This window comes from Eublepharis macularius, chromosome 8 (genome assembly GCF_028583425.1).
Source record: "Eublepharis macularius isolate TG4126 chromosome 8, MPM_Emac_v1.0, whole genome shotgun sequence".
Classification (NCBI taxonomy): domain Eukaryota; kingdom Metazoa; phylum Chordata; class Lepidosauria; order Squamata; family Eublepharidae; genus Eublepharis; species Eublepharis macularius.
The window spans coordinates 933,265-957,155 of record NC_072797.1 but is presented as its reverse complement, the minus strand read 5'-3'; the positions used below and the strand labels follow the sequence as shown (position 1 = coordinate 957,155).

General features: G+C 56.1%; 1 protein-coding gene across 6 annotated transcripts in view; it reads left to right on the top strand.

Annotated features, from left to right (window-relative positions):
* Nucleotides 1-23,891, top strand: part of LOC129334755 (phospholipid-transporting ATPase ID-like) — an 89,905-nt gene that overhangs the window by 53,152 nt on the left and 12,862 nt on the right. For 5 of the 6 annotated variants that reach the window (XM_054987046.1, XM_054987045.1, XM_054987041.1 and 2 more), the window contains 17 exons: nt 254-315; nt 1,272-1,344; nt 3,216-3,286; nt 3,987-4,069; nt 6,813-6,971; nt 7,537-7,625; nt 11,478-11,674; nt 13,348-13,556; nt 14,999-15,042; nt 15,418-15,583; nt 15,686-15,874; nt 16,808-16,923; nt 17,436-17,600; nt 19,705-19,816; nt 20,755-20,860; nt 21,280-21,424; nt 22,852-23,035. In XM_054987046.1, the coding sequence (XP_054843021.1) occupies nt 254-315; nt 1,272-1,344; nt 3,216-3,286; nt 3,987-4,069; nt 6,813-6,971; nt 7,537-7,625; nt 11,478-11,674; nt 13,348-13,556; nt 14,999-15,042; nt 15,418-15,583; nt 15,686-15,874; nt 16,808-16,923; nt 17,436-17,600; nt 19,705-19,816; nt 20,755-20,860; nt 21,280-21,424; nt 22,852-23,035 (2,170 nt within the window). Of the gene's footprint in view, nt 1-253; nt 316-1,271; nt 1,345-3,215; nt 3,287-3,986; nt 4,070-6,048; nt 6,162-6,812; nt 6,972-7,536; nt 7,626-11,477; nt 11,675-13,347; nt 13,557-14,998; nt 15,043-15,417; nt 15,584-15,685; nt 15,875-16,807; nt 16,924-17,435; nt 17,601-19,704; nt 19,817-20,754; nt 20,861-21,279; nt 21,425-22,851; nt 23,036-23,891 lie in introns of those variants that run through there. The other variant, XM_054987047.1, reaches the window with a different exon arrangement.

Sequence of the window (23,891 nt, the reverse complement as noted above, 5' to 3'; positions counted from 1 at the left end):
TCCCTGCTCCTGCCCTGGGAGCACAGGGCAAGAAGCCGACCTCTGCACACGTGCAGAGTGGCCTTTGGGCGCAGTGTCGGGGAGGTTGTGGAACCGCCCCCTGGGAGGTTCCTGAAAGCTGGCCAGGCAGGCCCCCTCTGGAGGAGGCCTGTTGGTAGGAAGTCCTGCCTGTGTGTATGTGGGGGGGGCGGGCGGGCGGGTGTCTGCTGGGGGCTGCGTCCCTTTTCTGACTGGCTGGCTTCATGTGTTCCAGAATCGGCACAAAAGCGACAAGCAGGTCAACAACCGTCCGGTCCAGGTGCTTCTCAATGGCAGGTGAGGCCTGGCTTTGCTCCTCGTGGTCCGGCAATCAGGCCCTGGCCATGCCTGTCACGGAGGGGGGAGGCAGGGATTGCGCGGTGCTGGAGAGGCTGGCCAGGGACACGAGGGTTTCGCAGGCGTGGGACCCAAGGGCGTGGCCTGGCTGCAGGAAGGCGTGGCTGTCAGGGGAGGAGAACATGACAGGTGGGATGAACAAACCCTCTGAGGAGCGATCTCGGCGGGCTCCATCTTTTTAAACTACTCTCGTGTAGAGAGGTAAAATTGACCGGGCCTTTGGCTCTGTCTTTTAAAACTACGCTTCCCGACTAACATGGCGCCTCCCTACAGTTGAGCTTCCTGTGTAAGATGTCTCACGTAGAGGGACTCTGAGTCTCTCTACACGAGACACCTGGGCGCGAGTTCATCAAGCACCAGGAGACACAACATTAGCCGGGAAGCGTAGTTTTAAAAGACAGAGCTGGTGGAGATCGCTCTGGAGGGGACGGATTCTCTCACAGCCGAGGCTCAGTTATTTCAAAGTTTTAAGCAGCGAGGGCGGCAGGGGAAAAGCTCCAGAAGGGGAGACAGCCTGGCATGCCAGAGGCGGTGGAGAGCTGTGAGAGATCTGTCCCCTCCGGAGTGATCTCCGCCGGCTCTGCCTTTGAAAACTACGCTTCCTGGCTAACATTGTGTCTCCCGACACATGCAGAACACGTGTCAGACGTTTTGTGTAGAGAGACTCGTTGCCGCTTTGGTTAGTTTCCCCTTCCTTTGAAATTAAAATCACGGTGCCCCAAAGGACCTCAGAATCCTGACTCTTCAGATGCCAAGCGCTCTTTTTGTTAGAAGCAGGCATGGTGCAGAAGTGAAGAATCAGGAGTCAAGATAAGCCCCCACTTCCTGAAGGTCGAGAGACCGCTCTGCCCTCTCCTCCTCTCTTTGTGCCTTTGGCCACTGAGGTTTTCTTCTAGGCTGAAGGCTGACCGCTGGCTGAATGTCGAAGTTGGGGACATCATCAAATTGGAGAACAATGACTTCGTGACGGTGAGTGCGGTCAAGCCACTGAGTCCCGCAAGCTGCCCCAGCTCCCCCGCATGCCCTCGGCTATTCACATCCAGAGGTGGGGGTGGTTTCTCCGTGGGGATGCTCGCATGTGGGTTCCTTGTGGCTGCTGCAGCTGCAGATACAGCTCAGCAGCAATGGGGCTTCCTTCCGGGGGTGGGGGGGAGGTTCCCACACATTTTCCCTGCCCCGCCCCCGCACTGGGCATTCCCTTCTCACAGCACTGGGGGGCTGGTTCCCTTTTTTAAAAAATTGGCAACTGAATAACTTTATAGCATCATACCATTATAGTAACCTGTCTATCAGGCTCTGTGAATTTCCAGCTATCATTTTCAAAAAAAATAAGCATCTAGTCACTTTTGTTGTGAAGATATAAGGGGAAAGGCATATGTCAGCAACAAAAGGGGTTAAAGGCTTTTTTTTTAAGTGAAAGCTGTGAGTCTGAGAACCTGATATTGAATCACCCTTTTTTTGAAAAAAAAGAAACAACCCTTTGGAGGTGGGGGGGGGATGGGCACTGCGGGAAACGGGGGCAGGGAAGAGGGTGCCGATGTGGGTGGGGCTGGGAAGGTCCGGACTTTCCCATTCACATGGTGCCACCCTGGCTTTGCTGTGGTCTTACTCAAAACACTGCAGGAAAGCATGTTTGGGGAAGGAGCATAGCAAGAACAGGGGGGACGGGGAGGTGCACAGCCGTGCTGTAATGCCGCGCAGAAGCAGGGAGAGACCTGCTCGCTCAAGCCGGGCCAAACAGCCCATGTGTTAGAGACACGGGGCAGATCCCGAGGACAAGAGCCGTAAAAAAGATCACTCCCTCCAGCCCCGAAAGTCTGGGCTGCTCTTTCTCCTTTGCAGAGGCTCCGCAAATGGCTTTCGACAAGTGGGTGGCATCCCTTCAGTGCCAGTGCGTGTGCTGCATGCCCAGGGCTCTTGACTTTGCCAGGGCATCTCAAGCGGCTGGCCTGGGAAAGGCCTGCTTGGGGAGGGGGGGGTTTGCCTCGGGGAGCCCCTGGCAAAGGGGCTGGGCGCGCCATTCTCCATGGACTAAGAGGCGGACACCCTCTCAGCATTCCCGTGTGCAGGACTTGCGTCTGGGTTTGGTGTCACAGATCCTGCGGCAAACTTATTTGGCAGCTGAGCAGAGGTGAGCCCATCTCTGGGTCTGTTTGGCTCGGCTTCCAGGGTTCAAGCAGCTGCCCAACAGAAACTGCTCCCCAGACTTCTTACTGAGCTCCACCCCTGGGGGGACCCCCCTGCCTGGCCAGCCAAGCTACTTGCTGGGCAACAGTGGGGACTGCCCAGGCTGTGTCAAATGGGCACGAACAACCAAGCAGCGCACAGGTAAATCCACTCTGTGCAGCTGGCAGTGAGAACGCGAGTCAGACCAGGTCGAGCCTCTCTTGTCTGCATGAGGGATGAGGCCCCTTTAGATACATCTCTAAATCACTTACAAACTCCACATCAAATTATTGGTCTCTTATGCTTGTGACGTATTGAAATTTTAAAGTTCATTTTATCTATGCGTGCCCTGACCCAGCTGCAGGGATATGTGTGCGTCTGTCGTCTTCACATGTGTGGCTGATGCAGAAGTGCACCTGCGTGCGCGGCCCCACCTGCCCTTTCGTGCGCAGCTGGGCCCGCTGAACTGGCTGGAGGCGTCTTTCAGTGCCACTCAGAGGGGCTTTGTGGCTGATGAATACAGCTGGATTAGGACCAGTCTGCCTTTTTAAATCCCAAACTGTGGGCAGGGACTGAAGAGGAGAACCTCCCGCCTGGAGGGGTGGAAAGGAGCCACGTCCGCCCGACTCCTCTGCCCTTTGTGCAGGAGCTCATGTTGCTCTCCTTCTACGCAGGCCGACTTGCTCTTGCTCTCCAGCAGTGAACCCCACAGCCTGACCTACATTGAGACGGTGGAATTGGACGGGTGAGTCTGTGAGCTTTGGGGAGCAGCTACCGATGCCGTCACAAGAATGATTTTGCAAGCCCCCAGATGGAGAGGAGGCTTCGGACAAGGGCTCCGTCTAGATGGTCTCAGCGCCACGAAATTTGCAGTTCAGCTGAGACCTGGTTCGGCCAGCCCCTGGCCTCTAGGGCTCGGCAGGACTGGTGATGACCCCAAGACTGCCTGGAGCACCAGGCTGGCCTGAGTGAGGCCAGCCCCATGGAAGGGGCAAAGCCACTGAGGGAGAGGCAGGGCAAGAGGGCAGGGCAAGGCAGTCCGGTCTGGCAGGGGTAGGAAACGAGGCAGGTCAGAGGGCAGGCACAGACGTGGCTGGGGGGCAGTGCATTGTCCAGGCACCCGGGTGCTCCTGGGTCCAGTCCCTGGCCGCCTCTCTGGCCTCAGGCGATGGGCAAAATCTTCCTGTGCCTGCGGCCTGGGAAAGCCACCCCAGGAGGAGGTCATGCTGAAGATAATTGGAAGACCTTCTGGAGCTTAAAGGGTGGTTGGAGGCCTGGCCTCACAGAGGCAAGGGGGGGGGGCTCACTGCCTTTCTGGGAAACGGGCCAAGGGCCGCCTCAGGCTCGTGCCTGGCTTTGAGACTAGGGCGCGCCTGGCCAAAGGGGGCCATGCGCTGTGAGGCTCTGAGTGGCAGCAGCCTGTCTCCTGCCATCTGTCCTCTCAGGGAGACGAATCTGAAGGTGAAGCAGGCCCTGACTGTCACGGCAGAGATGGGCGAAGATCTGCACACCTTGAGCAGCTTTGATGGTGAGTGCACCGGGTGGGCGGGTGGCACCTTCCTGGGCCAAGTGGGCAGCTGGGTGGGAGTCCCATCCCACTGCGTTGTGAAAAGACGGGGGCGTCCCCATCATGCCCCCAGAGCTCTCGGGCACTCCTGCCCCATCAAAGGAGCTGAGCCCCGGATGGGGTGGGCCATGCTCAGCCTGCCCTTGGCTCAAGGACTCCCCTGACAGCAGAGGCCAGCACCTGTATCGCTAGGGAGCGGTGTGTGGGGGGGCGCTTTGGTTTCTCAGCTTTCACCCGCCTTTCTTCCCCTTCTCTCATTCTGCTCAGCCGTTTGGCTTCTGACCTGCTGCCCTCGTGCTCTCACAAGCAAGCCTCTTTCTCACAACCACAGAGTTGAGATTTTGAGAAGGAAGGTCATACCATGAAAATAGGGGGCTGGGGGCCGGAGCGGGGCCAGACCCCCCTCCTGTCTGGACTTGGGGCTTTGTTGCACTTGTGCAGTTTGAGGAGGGGCACAGGGTGCCTGGAAGCTCCGGACCGAACGGTGAGCAGGAAGGAGGGTCTCTCACCGTTCTGGACAGGGGTCTGCCGTGCACGTCGTCAGGACACGGCAGGGGCACCCACATTGCGGGTGCAACGTCAGAGGCCAGTGCAATTGCACTGCATGAGGGGTGGGGTATCTCCAATGGCAATTCTGCCCACACAACAGGCATACCCTGGCACGAAGCAGGTGCCAGTTAGAAGCAGGGCCATGCTGGGACAAGAGGAATCTTTAGCAGGGCACCAGGGCCATGCTAGGGGGGCAGAGCACGGCTTTTGTGGAGGGCTTGCGAGGAGACCCTGGCGATCCGCTGTCCGTTGGAGGAGGGAGCAGAGGCCCTCCTCTGTGCAAGGCAAGGTTGTGCTTCTAAACTGCCATTCCAGGCATACCGAGAGGCTACCAGTGGAAGGGGCGGGTCCTCTTATGGTTCTCTGGGTGACTGCCCGGCGCTTCCCTTCCTGAGCCGATGCGGCTGGCTCTCCCCAACCAGCTCGCATCGGGCTCATTGTCTCTGCAACAACAAAATGTTTATAAGAACCTCCAGAGAGGCAGCATTTGCTTTGGTGCCCTAAAATAAACCATGGGTGGGAAGCCGAGCCCTTTCAGCGAGGAGGGAGGGGACAGTGGCTGTCTCTTTCGAGCAGTGCCACAGCAACTTCGCTTCCTGGTGCTATTTTGAGAAGCAGCGTTCTGGGTGGGTCTGGCTTCCTTCTCAGTGCTTAAGCCTTTTAAGGCTGTGCAGTTCCCCAAGGTGACAAACAAAACCCCCCAGAGCTTCCTCCTGATCTTGGCCTCCCAGCCGCAAGGAGGCAAACCATTCAGGGAGCATCTTTTCCTGCTTCTCTGGTGAAATCTGGGGAAGACAATGGAGTAGGCAGGCCAAGTGAAGTCTGGTCTGTGTGGGGCTGCATAACACCAAGAGAGCAACGAAAGGGCTGCTGGCCTGAAGAGCAAAGCGGCGCATGTCGGCACAGGAGAAGAGCACCCCTGGATCAGGCCCGAGCCGGTGTTTGTTTGACTGACTGCCTCTGACCTCTTCCTGCCCCCTGCCAGCGGTAGACTAGGCAGAAGCCATGAGCAAGCCTCTCCCTTCACAGTGGCTGCCTGAGCAGCCCCTGGGATTTTCTCAGCCTGCGATCAGAGGGGGGAGCAGCAGGGTGCTGGCCGGAGGACTGGCCTGGACTCCCAGGTCAAGCATGGCCCACTGGGCAGCCTCAGGCCAGATGGCTCTCTTGGCCACTGCAGGGCATTTGCCGTGCCCAGGGTGTGAAACGGACAAGGGGGGGGTCTCCTGGGGACTGGCCCTGTCCCCTTGCTTGGCTGTGCACACCACTGAAATTCCCTGCATGGCCTCCTCACAGCCAGGGAGCAACGGGGGGGGGGGGGCGGCTCCCTTGGGGTTCTTTGCCTTGCAACCCTCCTTTGTCTTCACAGATCTTTGCCCTCCTTGCCTCTGTCCTGAGCCCTCTCCTGCTTCACTTCCTTCACCCCACTCTGCCACCCTTTGGGGGAGACTCTCACCTCTGGCGTAGATTGCAGCCATCCAGCCGCGCCAGTACCGGGCCTCCGAGGGTGGGTATGCCAGTCCTGGAGAAGAGCTGCCCCTTGCCAGGGCTGGGGGTGGTGGAGCTTGCCGGGCTGGGGGTGTGGCTGCCTGCAGGCAGAGGGGGCTGAGGCCGACTTCCACGGGGGTTGGCTACGGAGAAGTGTGGAGGTGTTCCTGAGGGGGGACAGCTGCAGCGGGGCAGGAACAGGAGGAGGCAAGGGCTGGCCTTCAGCAACCCCAAGGAGGGTGTTTTGAATGTCTGCCGCCATCCGTTTCCCCAAGAAAACCACTCCTGCTGGTGTGAGAAAGTGGGCCCCCGACAGCACTGCCCCCTGCCAGGCCCTGGAATGGCCACCTGGAGCAGCCAGCGGGGAGCGGAGAATCAAGCAAAACAGCTGTGGAGCGCGTGGGCGGGGGCTAGTGGGGCTTGCCTACACACCCCTGCTCAGCTAGGAAGCCCACTCCTGGACTCGCGCTAATGGCAACCTCTTCGCTGAGTGCTACCTCACAGGGTGGTTGTGCACCTCCTCGATCTCCTTAGCGGATGGTTGTCTTGGAAGCAGGAACCTGAGGCAGAGGGGCCGGTTGTAGCAGAGAAGCGGCTGGGGGAATGGGCAAGGCTAAGGAGAGAACCCTCTCACACACACACACACACACACCGTGTTCTTTGTCTTCAGGGGAAGTCCGGTGTGAAGCCCCCAATAACAGGCTGGACAAATTTGTGGGGACCCTGACCATCAAGAGGGAGAAATTTGCTCTGGACAACGAGAAGATGCTGCTGCGGGGCTGCACTCTCCGCAACACGGACTGGTGCTTCGGGCTCGTCGTCTTTGCCGGTGAGTATTCGAGCGTGGGGCTTGGGATTTCTTGGGCGGCTTGCTAAGGACGTCCCGTCTCCAAGTCTCCGCCTCCCTGTGGAGGCCTGCCCACCTCTCTGGCTGGGAGCAGTTTGCCAGGAGGGGGGTGTCAGCTGTGCTTGTTTTGCTGCCTCCCATGGGAAAGCAAACTGAGCACCGGGTGGCGCCTTGGCCCTGCTCCTGCCCCTGCTGCCCCATGCAGCTGCCTTTTGTAGCTCAGCAGCAAAGAGGCCCAGCTCCTGCAGCCGCCCCCCCTGGCCTCAGACCAGCTGGAAGCCACAATTGTCGGCCCCTGAGCGAGAAGGGGAAGGGAGGGGTCGGCCTTAAAGGAGCCCTCTTCCTTTCCTTCAGGCACGGGGGGGGGGGTCGGGGGCACCCAAGGGAGGCAGCAGGGTCTGCCTCTCTTCCAGGAGGGCAGCATGGAGGGCTTTGGGCCTGACGTTATTGCGGGAGCAAGACTTGGAGCCGCTCCGCTGGGAGGAAGGCTGGCTGCGCTGGGCACACCCCAGGGGGCAAGCCGGGTGAGGACTGTTTGCGCTTCCAGGGCCAGACACCAAACTGATGCAGAACAGCGGCAGAACCACCTTCAAGCGGACCAGCATCGACCGCCTCATGAACACCCTTGTGCTGGTGGTGAGTCCCGCCTGCCGCCTGATGTCCCCCACCCCACCCCACCGCTGCGCACGAGGCTGGCATTGATTCCCAGGGAGGAAGGGGCTTCGGGGGGAACTCTGGCCCCTCGGGAGTTTCCCCTGCACCTCTTTCTGACACTCGGAGGGCGGCGGGGGGGGGGGGTGTCGCGGAGGGAACCTGCCTCCCCTCTCCCCCCCCCCACCAAGAATGAATTATTCTCCCCAAAATCTTCTTGATGCCAAGAAGGGTCACCAAGCAGGGAGATGCGCGAGGCTCAACCGCGCAGCAAGACACGTGGGTAGAGGCAGCCGTACGCAAAGGGGTCTACTTAGCTGACAAAATCAACAAGAGTCCAGTAGCACCTTTAAGACTAACCAATTTTATTGTAGCATAAGCTTTCGAGAATCAAGTTCTCTTCGTCAGATGCCTGGTACAGAGACTGGTCAAACACAGAAGAGCAGGAGAGGGAAGAGGCAATTGGGGGGGGGAGGGGGAGGGAGCAACCAAAACGTCCCTTGGCTAGTATATGTAAACATCTCCTTTTGGTGCGGGGATCAGTTGGCTCCAAAGGAGTCTGCCCTGTTCGTTTGCAGCAGCCAAACAGCGAGAGCGTCCCATTCCCGTGCAGCGTGGGCCTTCGGTAGCCACAGCTCTCCCCGCCAGATGCCCTTCTCTTCAGAACAGCCTGACTCAGACGAGGCCAGCAAATATCAGCTTGTATAGAAAGCAGGAAAAGGGAAATCCTCGCCCTCTAGACCTGAAGACTCGCTATGGGGCGATCTGAGCATTCCCCCAACCCCTTCCAGGGAGAACGGGCTTGGGAGGACAGGAGGCCGGAGGGGAGACGCCGCTCCGTTCCTCCCTGGGTTTCTCTGCATGCCTTTGCCCAAACTGGCAGCATGCTCCAGCCCTTCCTTTCTCCGCTGTTTTGCCCCAGTGCTCTTTATGGCGAACGTCAGAGTTATTTGGCAGGATTTGAGTCTCGCAGCTGCCTTAGAGACCAACAAGATTCTCAGGGTGTAACTCAGCAGTAACTCCCTTCTTCAGACAGCAGCCTTTTTTGGGGTTCGAAGAAGGGAACTCGGATTCTCAAATCTGGCTGTTCTCTTGCAGGCCAACAAGCTAAACTCTGTCAAAGACCTACAAAGATGTTAAAAAGCCGCTCCATCTCCCCTTCTCAGCAGCTGAGTCCAGTTGTCTCCTTCCACCCGCAGTAAAAGCCGTTTGCCTTTCCTGAGTGCCCCAAATGGGATTTTGTTGCTGTTATTTCTCTGTGTCTTTTTGGAAGGCAGCTGCACCCCCCCCCCACCCACAACAGCACCCTCCTTTCTTTTGCTCTTGAAAATGTTTAGTTCCTGTCTCTAAAAGTACAGATCTGTGAGGCAGTTTGCAACAACAGAAATGGTAAAGGCAGTCAAACAATAACCCAGCAAGACAAAATGATAGACAAAAACAGAGAGCGAGAGACGCAGGCACCCAGTCGCAGAAAGCATCAGGCGTGAGTTTTTGGCAGGGGGTTTCGGGCAGTGAGAAAAAGAAGCACTTCACAGAAATTCGCTTTGGGGAGACCTCAGTGGCTGCCAGCACTGCAAGTGTGAGGTGGGGGGACCCCAGACCAGTCCGGGTGGGAGGTGAGAGCGAGGAGCGAGTGGAGGCAGCTCAGAGTGTGCTGGGAACCCTGTGCGCTGTGGGGGGTCCATGCCTTTCTCCCCCTTGTCTACCCACAGGGCTCTCTGGAGCATGCCTGGGAGGGATCCTTGGTCCTGCCCGGGTCGTGTGTCCTTGCGGTACAGCCTCCGTCCTAACTGCTGGGGTCTCGGTGGCATGGGCTGGCTTGCACGGGGTGGGAGGCAGGCAGGTCTTGCCTGTGATCATGTGGCCATTGCTAGGCAAGGGAACCCCGTGGTCATCGGCAGCTGAGATTGCTTTAGCTCTTCACCTCCTTTGTATCTGACGAAGGGAGCTTTGACACTTGAAGCTCATGGCCTGGAAATCTGGTTGGTCTCGAAGGGGCTCCTGAACCCAAATCTTGCTCTTCTACTGCAGACCAACACAGCTGCCCACCAGAAACGATCCTTTGCTGAAATCTGTGGACAGCCTTTCTCATCTCTGCACCACCACAGCACACCCATCACCTCCCCTTTGAATTTTTCAGAGCTCCCGTTTTCCTCTTCCTTCCATTTCTCATTCACTTCTATGCAGAGCGGAGGATGCCACCTTAGAGTGGGGCTCAGTCTGGATGGCCTTTGGGTTCCCTTCCAGCTGTCCAGTTCAGGACAGGTCAAACTGATTTATCTGGGATTATTCCTGTTAGCATGACCCAGGTTTTCCTGAGGCAGGAGGTCGAACTAGGGACTTCTGCAGTGGTTTCACTTTGCTGAGCGGTGAGGGATGGTGCATGAGCAGCAATTCTGTTGTGAGGGCCAGACTGTGCCAGCCCCTACCCCACAGGGATGGAAGCCCCCCCGCCCCCATTCCCCCTCACTAGAGCTCCCGTTGCCACTGAGGGACTGGGTGGGAGGCTCTTGGACTGGGACTCCACTGTCCCCAGCCAGACTCCTGCAGCATTTGGGATATACGGAAGCATTTACTTCCCTTCTTAGCCTTGTGCTCAGGCTGAGCTCTTCCTTGCCATGGGCACTCACCTCTAGGAGCTCCTCTCACGCATGTTCCTGACGCGATGCGATGACGTCACTTCTGGGAGTGACATCATCGCGCAGGCCCCAGGAGTGCTCTTGGGCTTCGTGCTGGGCCAATTTGGAGCATTCCCAGGACCTGCGCAATGATGTCACTCCTGGGGGTGACGTCACTGCGCTGCACGTACCCCAGGTGGCCCGTCCTCACTGTTGGAAATGGCAATGTCTGGTGTACTGCAGCAGCAAGAAGTAAGAAGAGCCTACCATGCAGGGGGGCAGCAAGGATCACTTAGTTAGGACAGTGAGAGCAGCACCTCTCTCGTTCCCTGGGGGTCATTTCCTTGTCTTGTCTCCTATTGGGCTAAACAGGGCAATATCCTGCTTCTTCTCTCTCCTGCCACACTTCTTCTCTCTCTCTGCAAGATGTAGTCAGATAGCAAGGATCTCTCTCTCCCTCTTTCCTATCAAGTATGTAACTTCCTCAAATAAAGCTTTTGCCTCTCTAACCAGCTCGGCGTTTATTCCGCTGCGTTATTTACACTCACTCCATCACTCACCCCTTTCCCCCCAGGCCCGGCCAGGTGAGTGGTGGCGGAGAATGGAGGCTGGGAACGGGGGATGCCTCACCCCCACTGGGGGACCAGCAAGGTTGCCAACTCCAGGTTGGGAAATTCCCGGAGTCTGGGGGGCGGAATTTGGAGAGGGGCTGGAGCTCGGCAGGTTACCGTTCCGCAGAGCCCGTCCTCCAAAGCAGGCCACTTTCTCCGGGGGAATTGATCTTTGTGGTCTGGAGATCAGTTAGAGTTGCCAGCTTCACGTTGGGAAATTCCTGGAGATTTGGGCGGGGTTTGGAGAGGGGAGGGGCCTCCGCTGGGTGTAATGCCATAGAGTCCACCTTCCAAGGCAGCCATTTCCTCCAGGGGAACCGATCTCTGCCACCTGGAGATCAGTTGTAATTCCAGGAGATCTCCAGGTTCCACCTGGAGGCTGGCAACCCCGTTCAAGTCGCCTGTGTTAGACTCGAGTGGGCCAGTCGTTCTGCAGTGAGCTGGGAGAAGCAGCAGGGACTGGGCCAAAGAGGTGGAGCTGCTGCCGAGGGGGGAAAGGCATCCCTCAGGACTCAGGCCCACCCAGCGGACTCCCGTGGGGCTCTTTCCTGGCCCCCACCCCCCCAGGTGGGCCTTCTCTCTCTGACCTGAACGCTCCCTCTCGGCAGATCTTTGCCTTCCTGGCTGCCATGTGTTTGATCCTGGCTGTCGGCAACGGCATTTGGGAATACAGAAAGGGCTACTACTTCCAAGTGTACTTGCCGTGGGCAGAGGGTGTCCACTCCGCACCCTTCTCTGGCTTCCTCATGTTCTGGTCGTACGTCATCATCCTCAACACGGTTGTGCCCATCTCGCTCTACGTCAGGTAAGTGGGGAGAGCCAGCCCCCCCCGCCCCCCCCCCCCCCGGACCATGGTGCTGTAACAAAATGTTTCATCCATGCCCCATTCAAGCTTCCAAACCATCCAGTTCTGAGATTTATATCCCAACTCTGAACAGCTCCAAAGGCTTTAGATAATGAGACCTAAAAACAGAGATCTTTCTCTGAAGAACCTGTTAGTACAAATAATTTGTTTCAGTTTTTCTTGTTTTAACCCTTTCCCTCAAGGCACACAGAGGCTTCTTTTAGAGTTTAATATCTATTCTTTATTGAAGTAAACTAAGCAAGATGCTAAAATATAAAGGATTATTAAATGAATCCTGTAATTAATAACCAAGTACATGCAATAAAGATTTAATCTCCTAACATCGCTCATATAAATCTAGCCATGATTTAAAATCAGATCATAATCAGTTTACTATGACCTGCACTGAATTTTCAATAAGCACACAGACAAATATATTTTTCATCTAGATCTTCATGAGATTTCTCTCATCAGAACCCTTTTATACTCATTTCCACGTGCTATCTACAAAGACATCTAAGGTCTTTCTCGTGTGACAATAATATACAAATATGATTGGTCTTAGATTTAGCGGATTCTTCAAATTTTCAATCAAGTGACATTCTACCAAAGCCCACAGTGCTGCTATGGCAGGGGGGCAAGATGAACTATTATATAAATCTTTTAAAAATGACAAAAAGTGCGTAAGTTATGATTGGTTCCTTTTAGCAATCAAAGAATCCACTACTTTTAATTCAAGAAATAAAAGGAACGTGTTGTTATACAACCTGCTATCAAACGACATTATAATTCATATATTGTTCTCAGGAATACATTTTTTATTGTATTGATGTCTTTGTTTACATAGCCTTTTCCCATAAAGGGGAAAAGGTTGTATTGAGGTGGGATTATGTTAATGTAATGAAAGTGACTATGTATGGCTATGTATGTTCAAAGAAATACATGTGTATAGCTAGAGTATATTGTGATCTAATCCATATTCCCGCTACCCTGTGAAAAGAGGATGCCGGGGCTGTCAGATCTGGGTTTGGCCCCTCCTGGAGGCGAGAGCCGGCTGCTTATAGGAAAGCCCACAGCCCTGCCACCTGCTCTCAGAAGGACGCTTGGCGCCTCTTGTGGGACGGTGAATAGTGTAAATAAATAAGTAAAGTGACTCGGGGGGGGGGGTGGCAGCCACCAGGTCTGCCTGGCCTGAATCTGTGAAGGAGCTCTGTAAAAGGCGGCCCAGGGCGAGCTCCCCGATCCAGGCCCTGGGCGTGCGCCTGATGGAAGGCTGCAGAAAACTGCACGTTCCTGACCCCTAAGCGTGTAGCCCGGGGGCTGCTTTCTGGCCCCTGCGCATGCTGAGCTCTTCATGGAGTCCTCAGGAAGGAGAAGTTTCTTCCTACCGGCAGGAGGCTTCTTCTCAGCTGAGGGCGGAGGATTTTTTCCTGCAAATCCCAGCCCCACCCCCACCCCATCTTTCATGTGTCCCTGCATGTTATATATGTATTTTGGCCAACTGCACATGACTCTTCATGCATCGGACGAAGTGGTTTCTGTCTCGCGAAAACGTTTCTCCCGGTAAGTGTCCAGCTCCTTCCGGTGTTCTTTTTTGTGCCAAGGCGTCTGGCACGATCCTTCCTTTTCTTCAGTGTAGAGATCATCCGCCTGGGCAACAGCTTCTACATTGAGTGGGACCGCAAGATGTATTACCCGCTGAACGACACGCCCGCCCAGGCCCGCACCACCACCCTCAACGAGGAGCTGGGGCAAATCAAATACATCTTCTCGGACAAAACCGGCACCCTCACTCAGAATATCATGGTCTTCAACAAATGCTCCATTGACGGGAAGTCTTACGGTAGGCCCGGCTTCTGCAAATGGGCGCTCGCTAGATTGCCCACCCCCACATCTGATGGAGGAAACAGGAGTGCAGGACATGGAAACGTCCACTAGTTTGCCGCTGCTGCTGTTAAAAAACGGGGCATCGGAGGGTGAAACGATGCTAAAGGTTTTCTGAGACCTTCCTGCTTTGTGGAGTTCTGGGCGGACATTTATGTATCGAGTTTATGTTCTCAGACAGCATCTTTTGCCCTAGCCCTGCCCAGATGTGCATACGGTGCATAGGTAAGAGTCCAGGAGCACCGTTAACACTAGCCAACTTTACTGTAGCATAAGCTTTTGAGAGCCACAGCTCTCTTAAATTCGTCTGGTAAAGTTGGTTAGTCTTAAAGGTGCCGCTGGACTCTGTACTATTTTGCGACTACAGACTAACGCGGCCGACTCCTCTGGCTCTATGTACATAGGTAGCGTGGCGGGGGGGGGGGGGGTCCATGCCTGCTGGCCCCACCCCAATAGCCATGGATTCGGTGTGCCCTTTACAGCAATCCCATGGGCCGTTCCACATGATCCGTAATGCCCAGCAGCGCCACCCCTGTGGGGGAGGCCGGCTGGGTGCCGCTCTTTGCTGCCCAGTGCCAGGCCGAATGTCGGGGCAGCGGAGGCCAGAGCCAGCAGGAAGGGATCCACCTCCCCCCCCCGGGCCCCCGTCTGTGTGGCAGCTTTTCTTTAAGTCCTGCCAAAGAGAAGGCCTGAAGGGAGAGAGGCCTGAGCAATGCGGGTGGGTGCTTGCGGCAGCCTTTGTAGCATTGCCGACCGGGTTGAAGAAAAGTGGCTTAAAATCCACGGTGGGAAAACACCCATAGATTGCGAGATGTGACTCTGGTTCCTGTCTGGGCAAGAAAATGCGGGTGACGTCTTTGTCTAAAGCCAACCTGTTACTCACCAACCTCTCTGCAGAAGACGGCAAAAGTCCCGTCTGACCCCGTGGCAGTGGGCCCGAACCCCAGCTGTGCAGATGCGGAGTGGCCACAAACTGGGTGTCATCAGAGTGTAAGGGGCGGGGGGGGGAGACCAGTGGTGGCCCTGGCCTCTGGGCACTGACTGCAGCTCACGCTGGGCTCTGCTCTGAGCTCAGGATACAGCCCCGCCTGCTGCTCCGTACCGTGCTCATACCCGCTGCATAGTCACCCACACACAGCTATAGCATGACACCCCCCCACACACACCCCTTCCTCCTCTGGTTGGGGCAAAAGAAGCCATGACTTGCCAGTGTTTTGTAGGGCAACACCCTGCCCAAATCAGTCATGAGTAACAGGCAGACGAAAGCCATCTCGAAGGTGCCCCTGATGCCCTCCCAGGGACTGGTGCAGCCCAAGGCAGTGCCCCTTCTGCAGTTCAGTTGGCCAGGTGTGCTTGTGGTGCTTTGCCTCCTGCACAGCCATGTGTATTTCTAACCCGCAGGAGACGTCTACGATGTGGAGGGACACCGGGTGGAGGTCACGGAGGTAAGGGCTGCAGGGTTGGCCCTTCTGCAGGGGCCACAGCTGTGCGGGTGCTGTGTAGTCGCTGTAATAGTATTGGTCCCCACGCTGGGCCTTGCCAAGGATCACCGGCCAGGCCTTCTCTGCTGCTGTGCTGCCTGAAGAGGCCAGCTAGGTGCCTGGGAATTTAACCAGCGCACATTTTGCAATTGGCTTGTCCCCCGAAGAGGCCTGGGAGAAGTCTCCCTGATAGGCGGTGGCCTTTGTCAGCTGGTCCCCAGTGCAGTATTTTGGCTTGTGACATGCCGGGCCGGGGGGTCCTGTGGAACCATGCATGGCGCGCAGTCCGAGGCAGCCAAAGAGTGGCAGTTTAGGTGGCGCTGGTGGTTTCTCTTGCAGTCTACCAAGAAAGTCGATTTTTCATACAACCCGCTGACTGACAACAAGTTTTCATTCTACGACGAAAGCCTGGTGGAAGCCGTGAAGAGGGGGGATGCCCCCACCCACAAGTTCTTCCGACTGCTCTCCCTCTGCCACACGGTGATGCCGGAGGAGAAGGAGGCAGGTGAGGGGGGGGGCTGCTCGTCTGCTTTCTCTCTCCCCCCACTTTGCCAGCGGCTGGGACTTCCAGCCAGGGTTGATGTGGCCTCCCTTCCTCACCCGGCAGGCCACCTGGTGTACCAGGCCCAGTCTCCTGACGAAGGGGCCCTGGTGACCGCTGCACGCAACTTTGGGTTTGTCTTCCGGGCCCGCACGCCTGAGACCATCACTGTGGTGGAAATGGGAGAAATGCTGGTCTACGAGCTGCTCGCCATTTTGGACTTCGACAATGTGCGCAAGAGGATGTCCGTCATTGGTATGTCCGAGCTGCTCCCCCCCCCGCCCTTGCCTAGCATGGTGCAGGTTTGCACGGCCTTCTGCCCTGGAGTTTTCCTTCCCTGCTCTGATCGAGGCTTAAGTCAATGGTCACCGGAAGCCAAAACTGCCGTTTTAGGACGTAGAGGACAACTCAGACTTTCCAAATCGGATTTTTCAGTGGCGTGATACAGAATGTGGTTTACGCTCACGGGGAATGGCTCAGACACTCTGTCTACCGCGAGCCACTGTGGTGGAGAAGCGTTTCCTGTCTGAGGAACACGTTCTCACTGGTGATCTCGTGAACAGAGGCGGAGATCCTGGGGGGTCCATGTTTTTTTCCCTCAGAGGATGGCACACATTCCTGGCCAGAGGTTATTTTGGGATGTAAACTAGTTAGCTATTTATCTAACTACGTGATGGAGGGTGATGTTGCCCTCTTGGAAGGCAGAGAGAGCACGAAGAGAGGAGAGTGCGCCAGGAGGAAGGAGGTCCCTGAGAGCCAAGCTACAAGTGACGCCGTACACAGGTCGGACACTTGTCAGCTTCCCTCACATTTTGATGGGAAATGTAGGCGTCCTGGTTTTACAGCTTGGCTCTCCATTACAGCTGCAAGACCAGGGTGCCTACATTTCCCATCAAAACTTGAGGGAAGCTGACAAGTGTCCAACCTGTGTCGGGCGTCACTTGTAGCTTAGCTCTGAGTTTAGCAACTGAGAACAAAGAGGGCAGCAGAACAGACAAGAGCTAAGCAGACAGGAGCTTTTGGCTTGTCCTCCTCAGTAGCTCTATCCCCCCCCCCGCCCAAAAAAGCTCAAGTAACCTTTTTGCACGGCCCTTCATTTCCATCGCCTCTGCCTGTGTCCTGTGCACTCATCAGGCGGGGCGACACTGGGGGAGGTGCTCATTCTTGGCCCCCTTCCTTTGTTCCCAGTGCGGAGCCCAAAGGGTGAGCTGACCCTGTACTGCAAGGGCGCGGACACCATCGTCTACGATCTCCTGCGTTCCTCCTGTGGGCCCCTCAAGCAAAAGACTACGGACCACCTGGAAGTAAGTAAGAAGCCCCCCCTCCCCACCTTGCCACCTGCTGTGCCCTCCTTGCAGAGAGCCTCATTCGGATCGCACAAAGAGAAGCGTCTTCAGCCACACACACACACACACACACACCCCGTTGTGAAATGGCTCCAGGGAGTCACGGTTTGCCCTTTGGGGAAACATAGACGTATGTGGTCAAAGAGCAGCCCCTGGGGCTGTTTCAGGTTGGGGAAACGGTGCTAGGGGAAGACTGAAGCTGAATTGGGCCCCCACGTGCCAGGAGGAACTGAGTCGCAGGCGTGGGACTCGCAAGGCGTGCCTGATCCGCAGTTCTTCTGGTGGAGCTGGGAGGGGGGACGACCTGAGGGTCAGGTAGCGCCTGGTTATACCCCATATGAACTTCAGGGCTTCCTGAGGGAGGCGGATTCACCTGCCACGTGTTCCTGCGAAGGCTGGATGGGGCAGTGTCTAGCGGAGCCCCCTTGGGGATGAGTCTCCCCCCTCCCTCTCCACTCGGGTCTTCCTAGGAGTTTGCCGGGGAAGGCTTGCGGACGCTGGTTGTTGCCTACAAAGACCTGGAGGAGGGCTACTTGGCAGACTGGCAGCGGCGGCACCACGAGGCCAGCACCGCCTTGGACGAGCGAGAGGAGAAGCTGTCGAAGCTGTATGAGGAGATTGAAGCGGACTTGGTGGTAGGTGCAGGGGCAGGGCGTGGGCCCGCCTTCTCATCTAGGGCTCCCCCCTCCCACCCATTACGGCTTCCTCAGAGAGGGGGCAAGGGCCTCCCTGGAATCAGGAGTGGTGCGGGGGCCTGGCTGCTGGCTGCTGGAGGGCCTCGGCCACCAGGAGGAGAAGTGGCCCAGCAGCCCAGTTCTTACAGCTTCCCTCCCCTCCCAACACAAGCAGAATCAGGAAGCAGAATTCCCTGGGTTGTCCCCCCAAACAGGGCCACCGGAGATACCCTCTTGTCAGAAGGGGATGTAACGAGCCTTTGCCCGTGTCTAAAACTAAGCTTCAACTAGCCAGGAGAAAGATGTATCTCTCTCCTGGGAAGCCGAAAGCAGTTCGTCTTTAGACCTGTCAAACAGATAAGTTCTTTGAACCAGCTGTTTATCAGTACATGTATTTATATAGGGTTCAATATTGCTTTGCAACTCCCCATCAAACACACAGACACCAGTCTAGAGTTTATTTCACTTTATTGAAAATACACCCTAGTTTTTTAATGAAGCAAGTAATCAAAATATAAACGGCTATTAATATGAATCCTATAAAAACAGAACACAGAAAGGCAATAAGAAATAAGTTTACTAACATTTCTTAATAAATCCTAAGTTTAACATGCTCAAAGTTTCTATGAAATACATAGTTAAAGATAGGTTCTCACCTAGATTCTCCCAAGAGATCTCTTCCATCAGTACCCTGCTTATTCTATCTGCATTTGCAATTATATACCTAATCATATGCAAATGTTTAAGGTCTATTCACATGATAGCACAAACAAATAATGATTGGTTTGACACTTCACTGAATATTCAGAATTTCATAGTACAGCCTTCCAATTAGTTAAAAAATTGTGTCATAGTCAGAACTTCAAAAGAAAACTATAAATCTCTGACAAGTGTCAGGAAAAGCTAAGTTGGGCGATCACCATTGGTTGAATCTCTGATAGAGGAACATCAATCTCGGTAGAGTCCACTATTTTAATTAATTGTCAAAGGATGAAAGCACACCTGCTGAATTACCTAACACAAATACACAGAAAGTTCATGCAAAGTTTAAAAGTTCATCTAGCGAATACAGGAGCTTGGCCTAATACTATTCAGTATTGATTATTGTCATGAGATTTTAATATATATATTGGCATCACAGGGAGGGAGGCTGGACTTTCAGGCCCCGGGGCTGCTGGTTGCCACTTGGGCTGCTTGTTGACTTCATTTCTACCCTGCCGTTCTTCCCAATGGAGACCCAAAGCAGTTTATGTCATTCTCCTCTCCTCTACTTTATCCTCACAGCGACAACCCTGTGAGGTACGCGTGGCTACGAGGATGACTGGGACAAGATGGCCCAGTGAGCTCCCTCCCCTTATCCTTTAAAAGCAGCAGCTTCTTCTGCCATTGATCATTTATTTATTTATTTATTTATTTATTTATTTATTTATTTATTTATTTATTTATTTATTTATTTATTTATTTATTTATTTATTTGAAGCATTGAAGCATCTTGTGGCAAGGAGTTCCGTATGTTGCTCATGTTTTGTGCTGAGAAGCGTTTTGGAGCCGTTTCAATAATGTTAATCCTGTTTTGCATTTTGAACTTGTGGATGGTTGCCCAATTCCCTCCCCCCTCCCCCAGCCTTCTCCCTTCCAGATGACCCGGCAGCACACCTCTAGTTCGGTTCCGGCCTCCCCTCCCCTTTCTCTCTGCCGCCCTTGCCGGGGTGGGGGGGTGGGGGTGGGGGGCTGAGCTGGCCTTTCCAGCCCTTCTCTGCTGCCCAGGGGCCTCTCCTTTGCCTTCCGTTCCTTGGGTGGATTCTGCCCTCTGGTGGGTTTCCTTTTCCTTCTCTTTCTTGCTGCTGTGCTTGCAGTGGGAATGGCCCGCTGGGAATGGTTTTGGATCCGGCTCCTGCCTGTACGGGCCCGTGCATGGGGGCCTGGACCGCTTGCCTGCTCCCTGCACACAGCCTCTGCAAGGCGATGCCTGGCTCCCTGGCTCCGGCTGGCCTGTTCGGCCTGAGAGCGAGGATCCCTGGAGAGCGGCTTGCCTGGCCCGACTGAGCCTCTCTTGCCTCTCCAGTTGCTCGGGGCCACGGCCATTGAGGACAAACTGCAGGATGGGGTTCCCCAGACGATTGAGACCCTCGGCAAAGCTCAGATCAAGATCTGGGTGCTGACAGGAGACAAGCAAGGTAGGCGCTGGGCTGGCTCGACCGGTCAGGGCACACGGCAGCCCCCGGGGACTGCTGGGTTCAAGGGCCAGGCCGGGGTGCTGGGCTCAGGTTCCCCCCGAGGCTCACTGGGTGACCTCAGGCTGGCTGAGTTCTCAGCTTGGCCTACCTCACAGGGTTACTGTGAGGGTAGCAAAGGAGGGGGAAAGCCTCCCATGTCCTGAGCTCCTTGGAGGATGGGGAAGATAAAAACGTGATGGAGGAGAACAGCATAAAATTCCCAAGTACTGTTAGTGTGTGTGAGAGAGAGGAAGAGAAAGAGAGAGAAATAAAACCAAAGCTCAAGAGCGCCTTAAAGACTAAGGCCATTTATTTCAACATCGGCTTTTGTGAATCGTCTTGAGAATTCTTATGAGAAAACAACAAGGAGGGGGGCCACGGGTGGGCCTTCTGAGAGCTCTGGAGGTGTTGGGTGGGGGCTCCACAAGAGAAGCCTTTCCTTGAATGGGACTTCTCGGAGGAGCCACACCCATGGCTTCGGATCTTCTCATGTGAGGATGCTGGGACTGACGTTTCCAGCCCCTGCTGGGTGCCAGTCCGCCTGCTCCCCCCTGCTTTGGGGCAGGCTTCTCTTGGTGGTCCTTTGACTCCTGCCTTGAAGGTGAGCCTTGGAGAGTCCCCGCTGGCCCAGCTGACCCCGGGCCAGCATAGGGCAGCGGCTGCAGGAAAGCCCAGATCGCCCTCCAGAAGTCACCCCAGTTGAGCCAGTTTCATTGGGGTGGGGGAGGACAAGTGTCTCAAAACGGGGTGTGGCAGGAGGCAGGAGGGTGGGCGGAGCGTCTGCGTGGCTCGCTGTCTCAAGGCCCAGGCGCAAGTTCTCTCCTCACTGGGAATACTGGGAGACCGATGGGGGGCTCCTCCCACCCAGACCAAGCGGCTGTGCCCTCTTTCCCCTGCAGAGACGGCGGTCAACATCGGCTACTCCTGCAACATGCTGTGTGACGCCATGGATGACATCTTCGTCATCCACGGCCACAACTCAGAAGAGGTGCTGCAGGAACTCAGGTGAGAGGGAGGGGGGTGGCGCTGCTGAGTCCTGCCCGGAGACCAGTGGGGGCGTGTCCCCCCCCCAAGAGGGGAAAGGGGTGAGCCCAGCCAGGCCCCCCAGGCCCACTTTTCCTCCCAACATTAGGGAGCCCCTCCCAAGCCTAGGACAGAGAGCGTTGTCCCCCCATTCTTGATTTGGCATGCAAAGAGGTGTGTGTGTGTGTGTGTGTGTGTGTGTGAGAGAGAGAGAGAGAGAGAGAGAGAGAGCTTGGATGGTGGCTCTTTGCCTCTTCAGATATCCAGACCTTCTGTAGTGAGAGAAACCTCATGATATAATCCCAGCGTTCCCTCACCTTTAAGAGCACGAAGGTGCTGAAAGAACTCTGGTTTACTCCTGCAGCATTGGGGTATTTGTTATTGGTGGGCCTTTTTTTCAGGAAAGCAAGGAAGAAAATGAGGTCGGACACCTTTGTGGAGGACGATGGCCCTGACACCCAGGTCCATAAACCTGGGAAGTCCCATATCCTGCCCGAGGAGCAGCCCAATGGGGAATATGGCATCGTGATTAACGGCCACAGCTTGGTGAGGACGTGGCTTTGTGTGTGTGGTGCGGGAGGGGGGAGGGGGGCTGCCTTCCCTACCACTGGAGTGCTGGAGGGCCCTCCAAGGGCTCCTTTGCCTCAGCTTTTTAGAAGGGCTGATGATCGGTGGAACCTCGGAGACTTTGGCTTATGGAGCCAGACATGGGAACGTTGCAAGAGACCTGTGGTGGTTCAGCCAGTGCGCTAATGTGGGCCACATTGAATGGCCTGTCCCAAGTCTCTCCAAAGCACTGAGTCTCCCATGGTAGTGTAGGACATTAGCCACAGCTGCAGGAAAACTGTAGAGGAGCAGCGGTCCTGCCGTCTAAAGGGCTTGGGAAGCCCAGAGGACAAAAGCGTTCTGAGAATCTGTTCTAACAGAGGGGAATGGAGTGTGAGGACTGCAGGCACTGCCCCAGGGGCGGGGGGCAGGCCATGAGGAGCTGTGGCTCAGAGAATCCTGACGCTTGTGGAAGCTCTGGAGGGTGCCTCACACAGGGGAAGTTACCACGGAAGATCTTTGGGCAAGCCCATGTTTCCACGTACATGTGGTTATGGGATCGCAGGCTGTGCCAGACAGAGAGGGCACCTGAGAAGAGCAGGGAATCCTTGGGCAACAGTGAGGTGGTCAGGGCCCCAGAGCATCGATCCAGTCTGCTGTAGGAAAACATTTGGCAATGGGGTCCCCTCTGCAGGGAGAGTGTTCTGGCAGTCAACGGAAGCTGATCCCAGCTGTCCAGCCCCTGCCAGAGGGCCACCCCTCCACCGGAGAGTGCCTTGGCTGCCGAGAGGGGCGTGGGGGTGTCGAGGGCCCAGAGAAGGGAAGGGAAGGGAAAGGCAGCCGGGCTGCTGGGTGTGGAGAGCTCAGCCGGCTGCCCTCTGAGTTCCCCCAGGAAGAGCTGGGCTGTTTTCTCAGCAGGATGCAAAGTGTCTGCCCAAGAGGCAACTGGGGGCTGCCCAGAGAAGCACCGGGTGCCAAGGCAGCGCCCGACTGGCTGGCCTCCTTTGACTCCTGGAATGGAAGCAGCCCGTCTGGGGTGGGGTGGGGGAAGCATTAGGGCTGGACCACGAGGCCCTGGAGGAAAACACACCCGGCTCAGCATGCATCTGCCCACATGGCTGGGGCCACTGCTTTGGGTTGTGGCTGTGAACAGGGTGTGTGTGTTGTGCGTGTGTGTGTGAGAGACACACACACACACACACACACGGCAGCTTAGAGCTGTGGCTCAGTGATGAGAGTCGGTGCCGCTGTGCATTGTGCCACGGCATCAGGAGGAGCGGCCTTGGCCTGAGACCCTGTGGCTGGGCAGGAGCGCTCGGCTGCCTTCCCAAGGCCCCCTGCTGGCCTGTGGGGAGCCCCTCTCGCTGGGCCTGCTCCTGTTCGGGTCAGCCCTGCCGCCCCTCCCTCAGCTCCTGTTCCCCCTGCAGGCTCACGCGCTGGAGGGGAACCTGCAGCTGGAGCTGGTGAGGACGGCCTGCCTGTGCAAGACTGTCATCTGCTGCCGCGTGACCCCCCTGCAGAAGGCCCAAGTGGTGGAGCTGGTGAAGAAGCACAAGCGGGCCGTGACCCTGGCCATCGGGGACGGCGCCAACGATGTCAGCATGATCCGGGGTGAGCGGGGCCTGGCTTAAGTCAGCTGCGGCTTGGGTCTGTGGGGCTACCACAATGGAGGGGGGGGGGAGATAAGAAGGCTGCCAGAGCTAGGACGCCGGAAGGTCTACTTTTCTGCTTGGAGGGGATCTGAGGGGTCTTCCCCCTTTGCATCTGGTGCTTTGTGGACCGGCAGTGCCGCTTGCTGCTCCCCGCTCCCCCCTCCCTTGGTCAGCGCTCGCTGCTTTATTAGGATAAAAGTGCTCACTTTGCTAATCGAATCCAGGTTATTCAGAAGGCACCCTGTTAATCTGCAAAACAAGACACAGAAGAAATCGTTAGGGGGCAATCTAGTTAAGAAGGAAGTCTCCAGGGGGCACTCCTCATATTGAGCCTTTGCAGAAGAAAAGGAGAGGGGCTCCCTGAGGGTAACAGCCCCCAACCCACCTCCGAGAATTGGAGGGGCACCTCAAAGACCCCCTCTGTTCACTGGGCCAGCCGTCGGAGATGCTTGTCGGTTTATTGGAAGAGCTTTTTTTTTTAATCCCCGGAAGCTACTGCGGCAAATGGTGTGATCTTTTGCCTCTCAAACTATCCGCTTGGATTGAAAGAGCCCCAGATATGAAATCACTGTAGGAAGGAGGGGGAATGTCAAATGATTTGCTTGGAGCGCTCCAGGAGGGCCTCTCGAGCAGCCCCTTGCCCCAAGGCCAGGCACCCCCCAGGCAGGCATAGCTCATAACACTGGGGCTGGCGCTGGAAGAGGCCTCCGGCCTGGCTGTGGTGACTTGGCCTGCGGCCCTCTGCTACCTCCCTGGAGCCCCAGGCCTTCCTCTGGGGTGAAGGGGTGCAAACAGCCTCACTGGGGCAGAGGAGC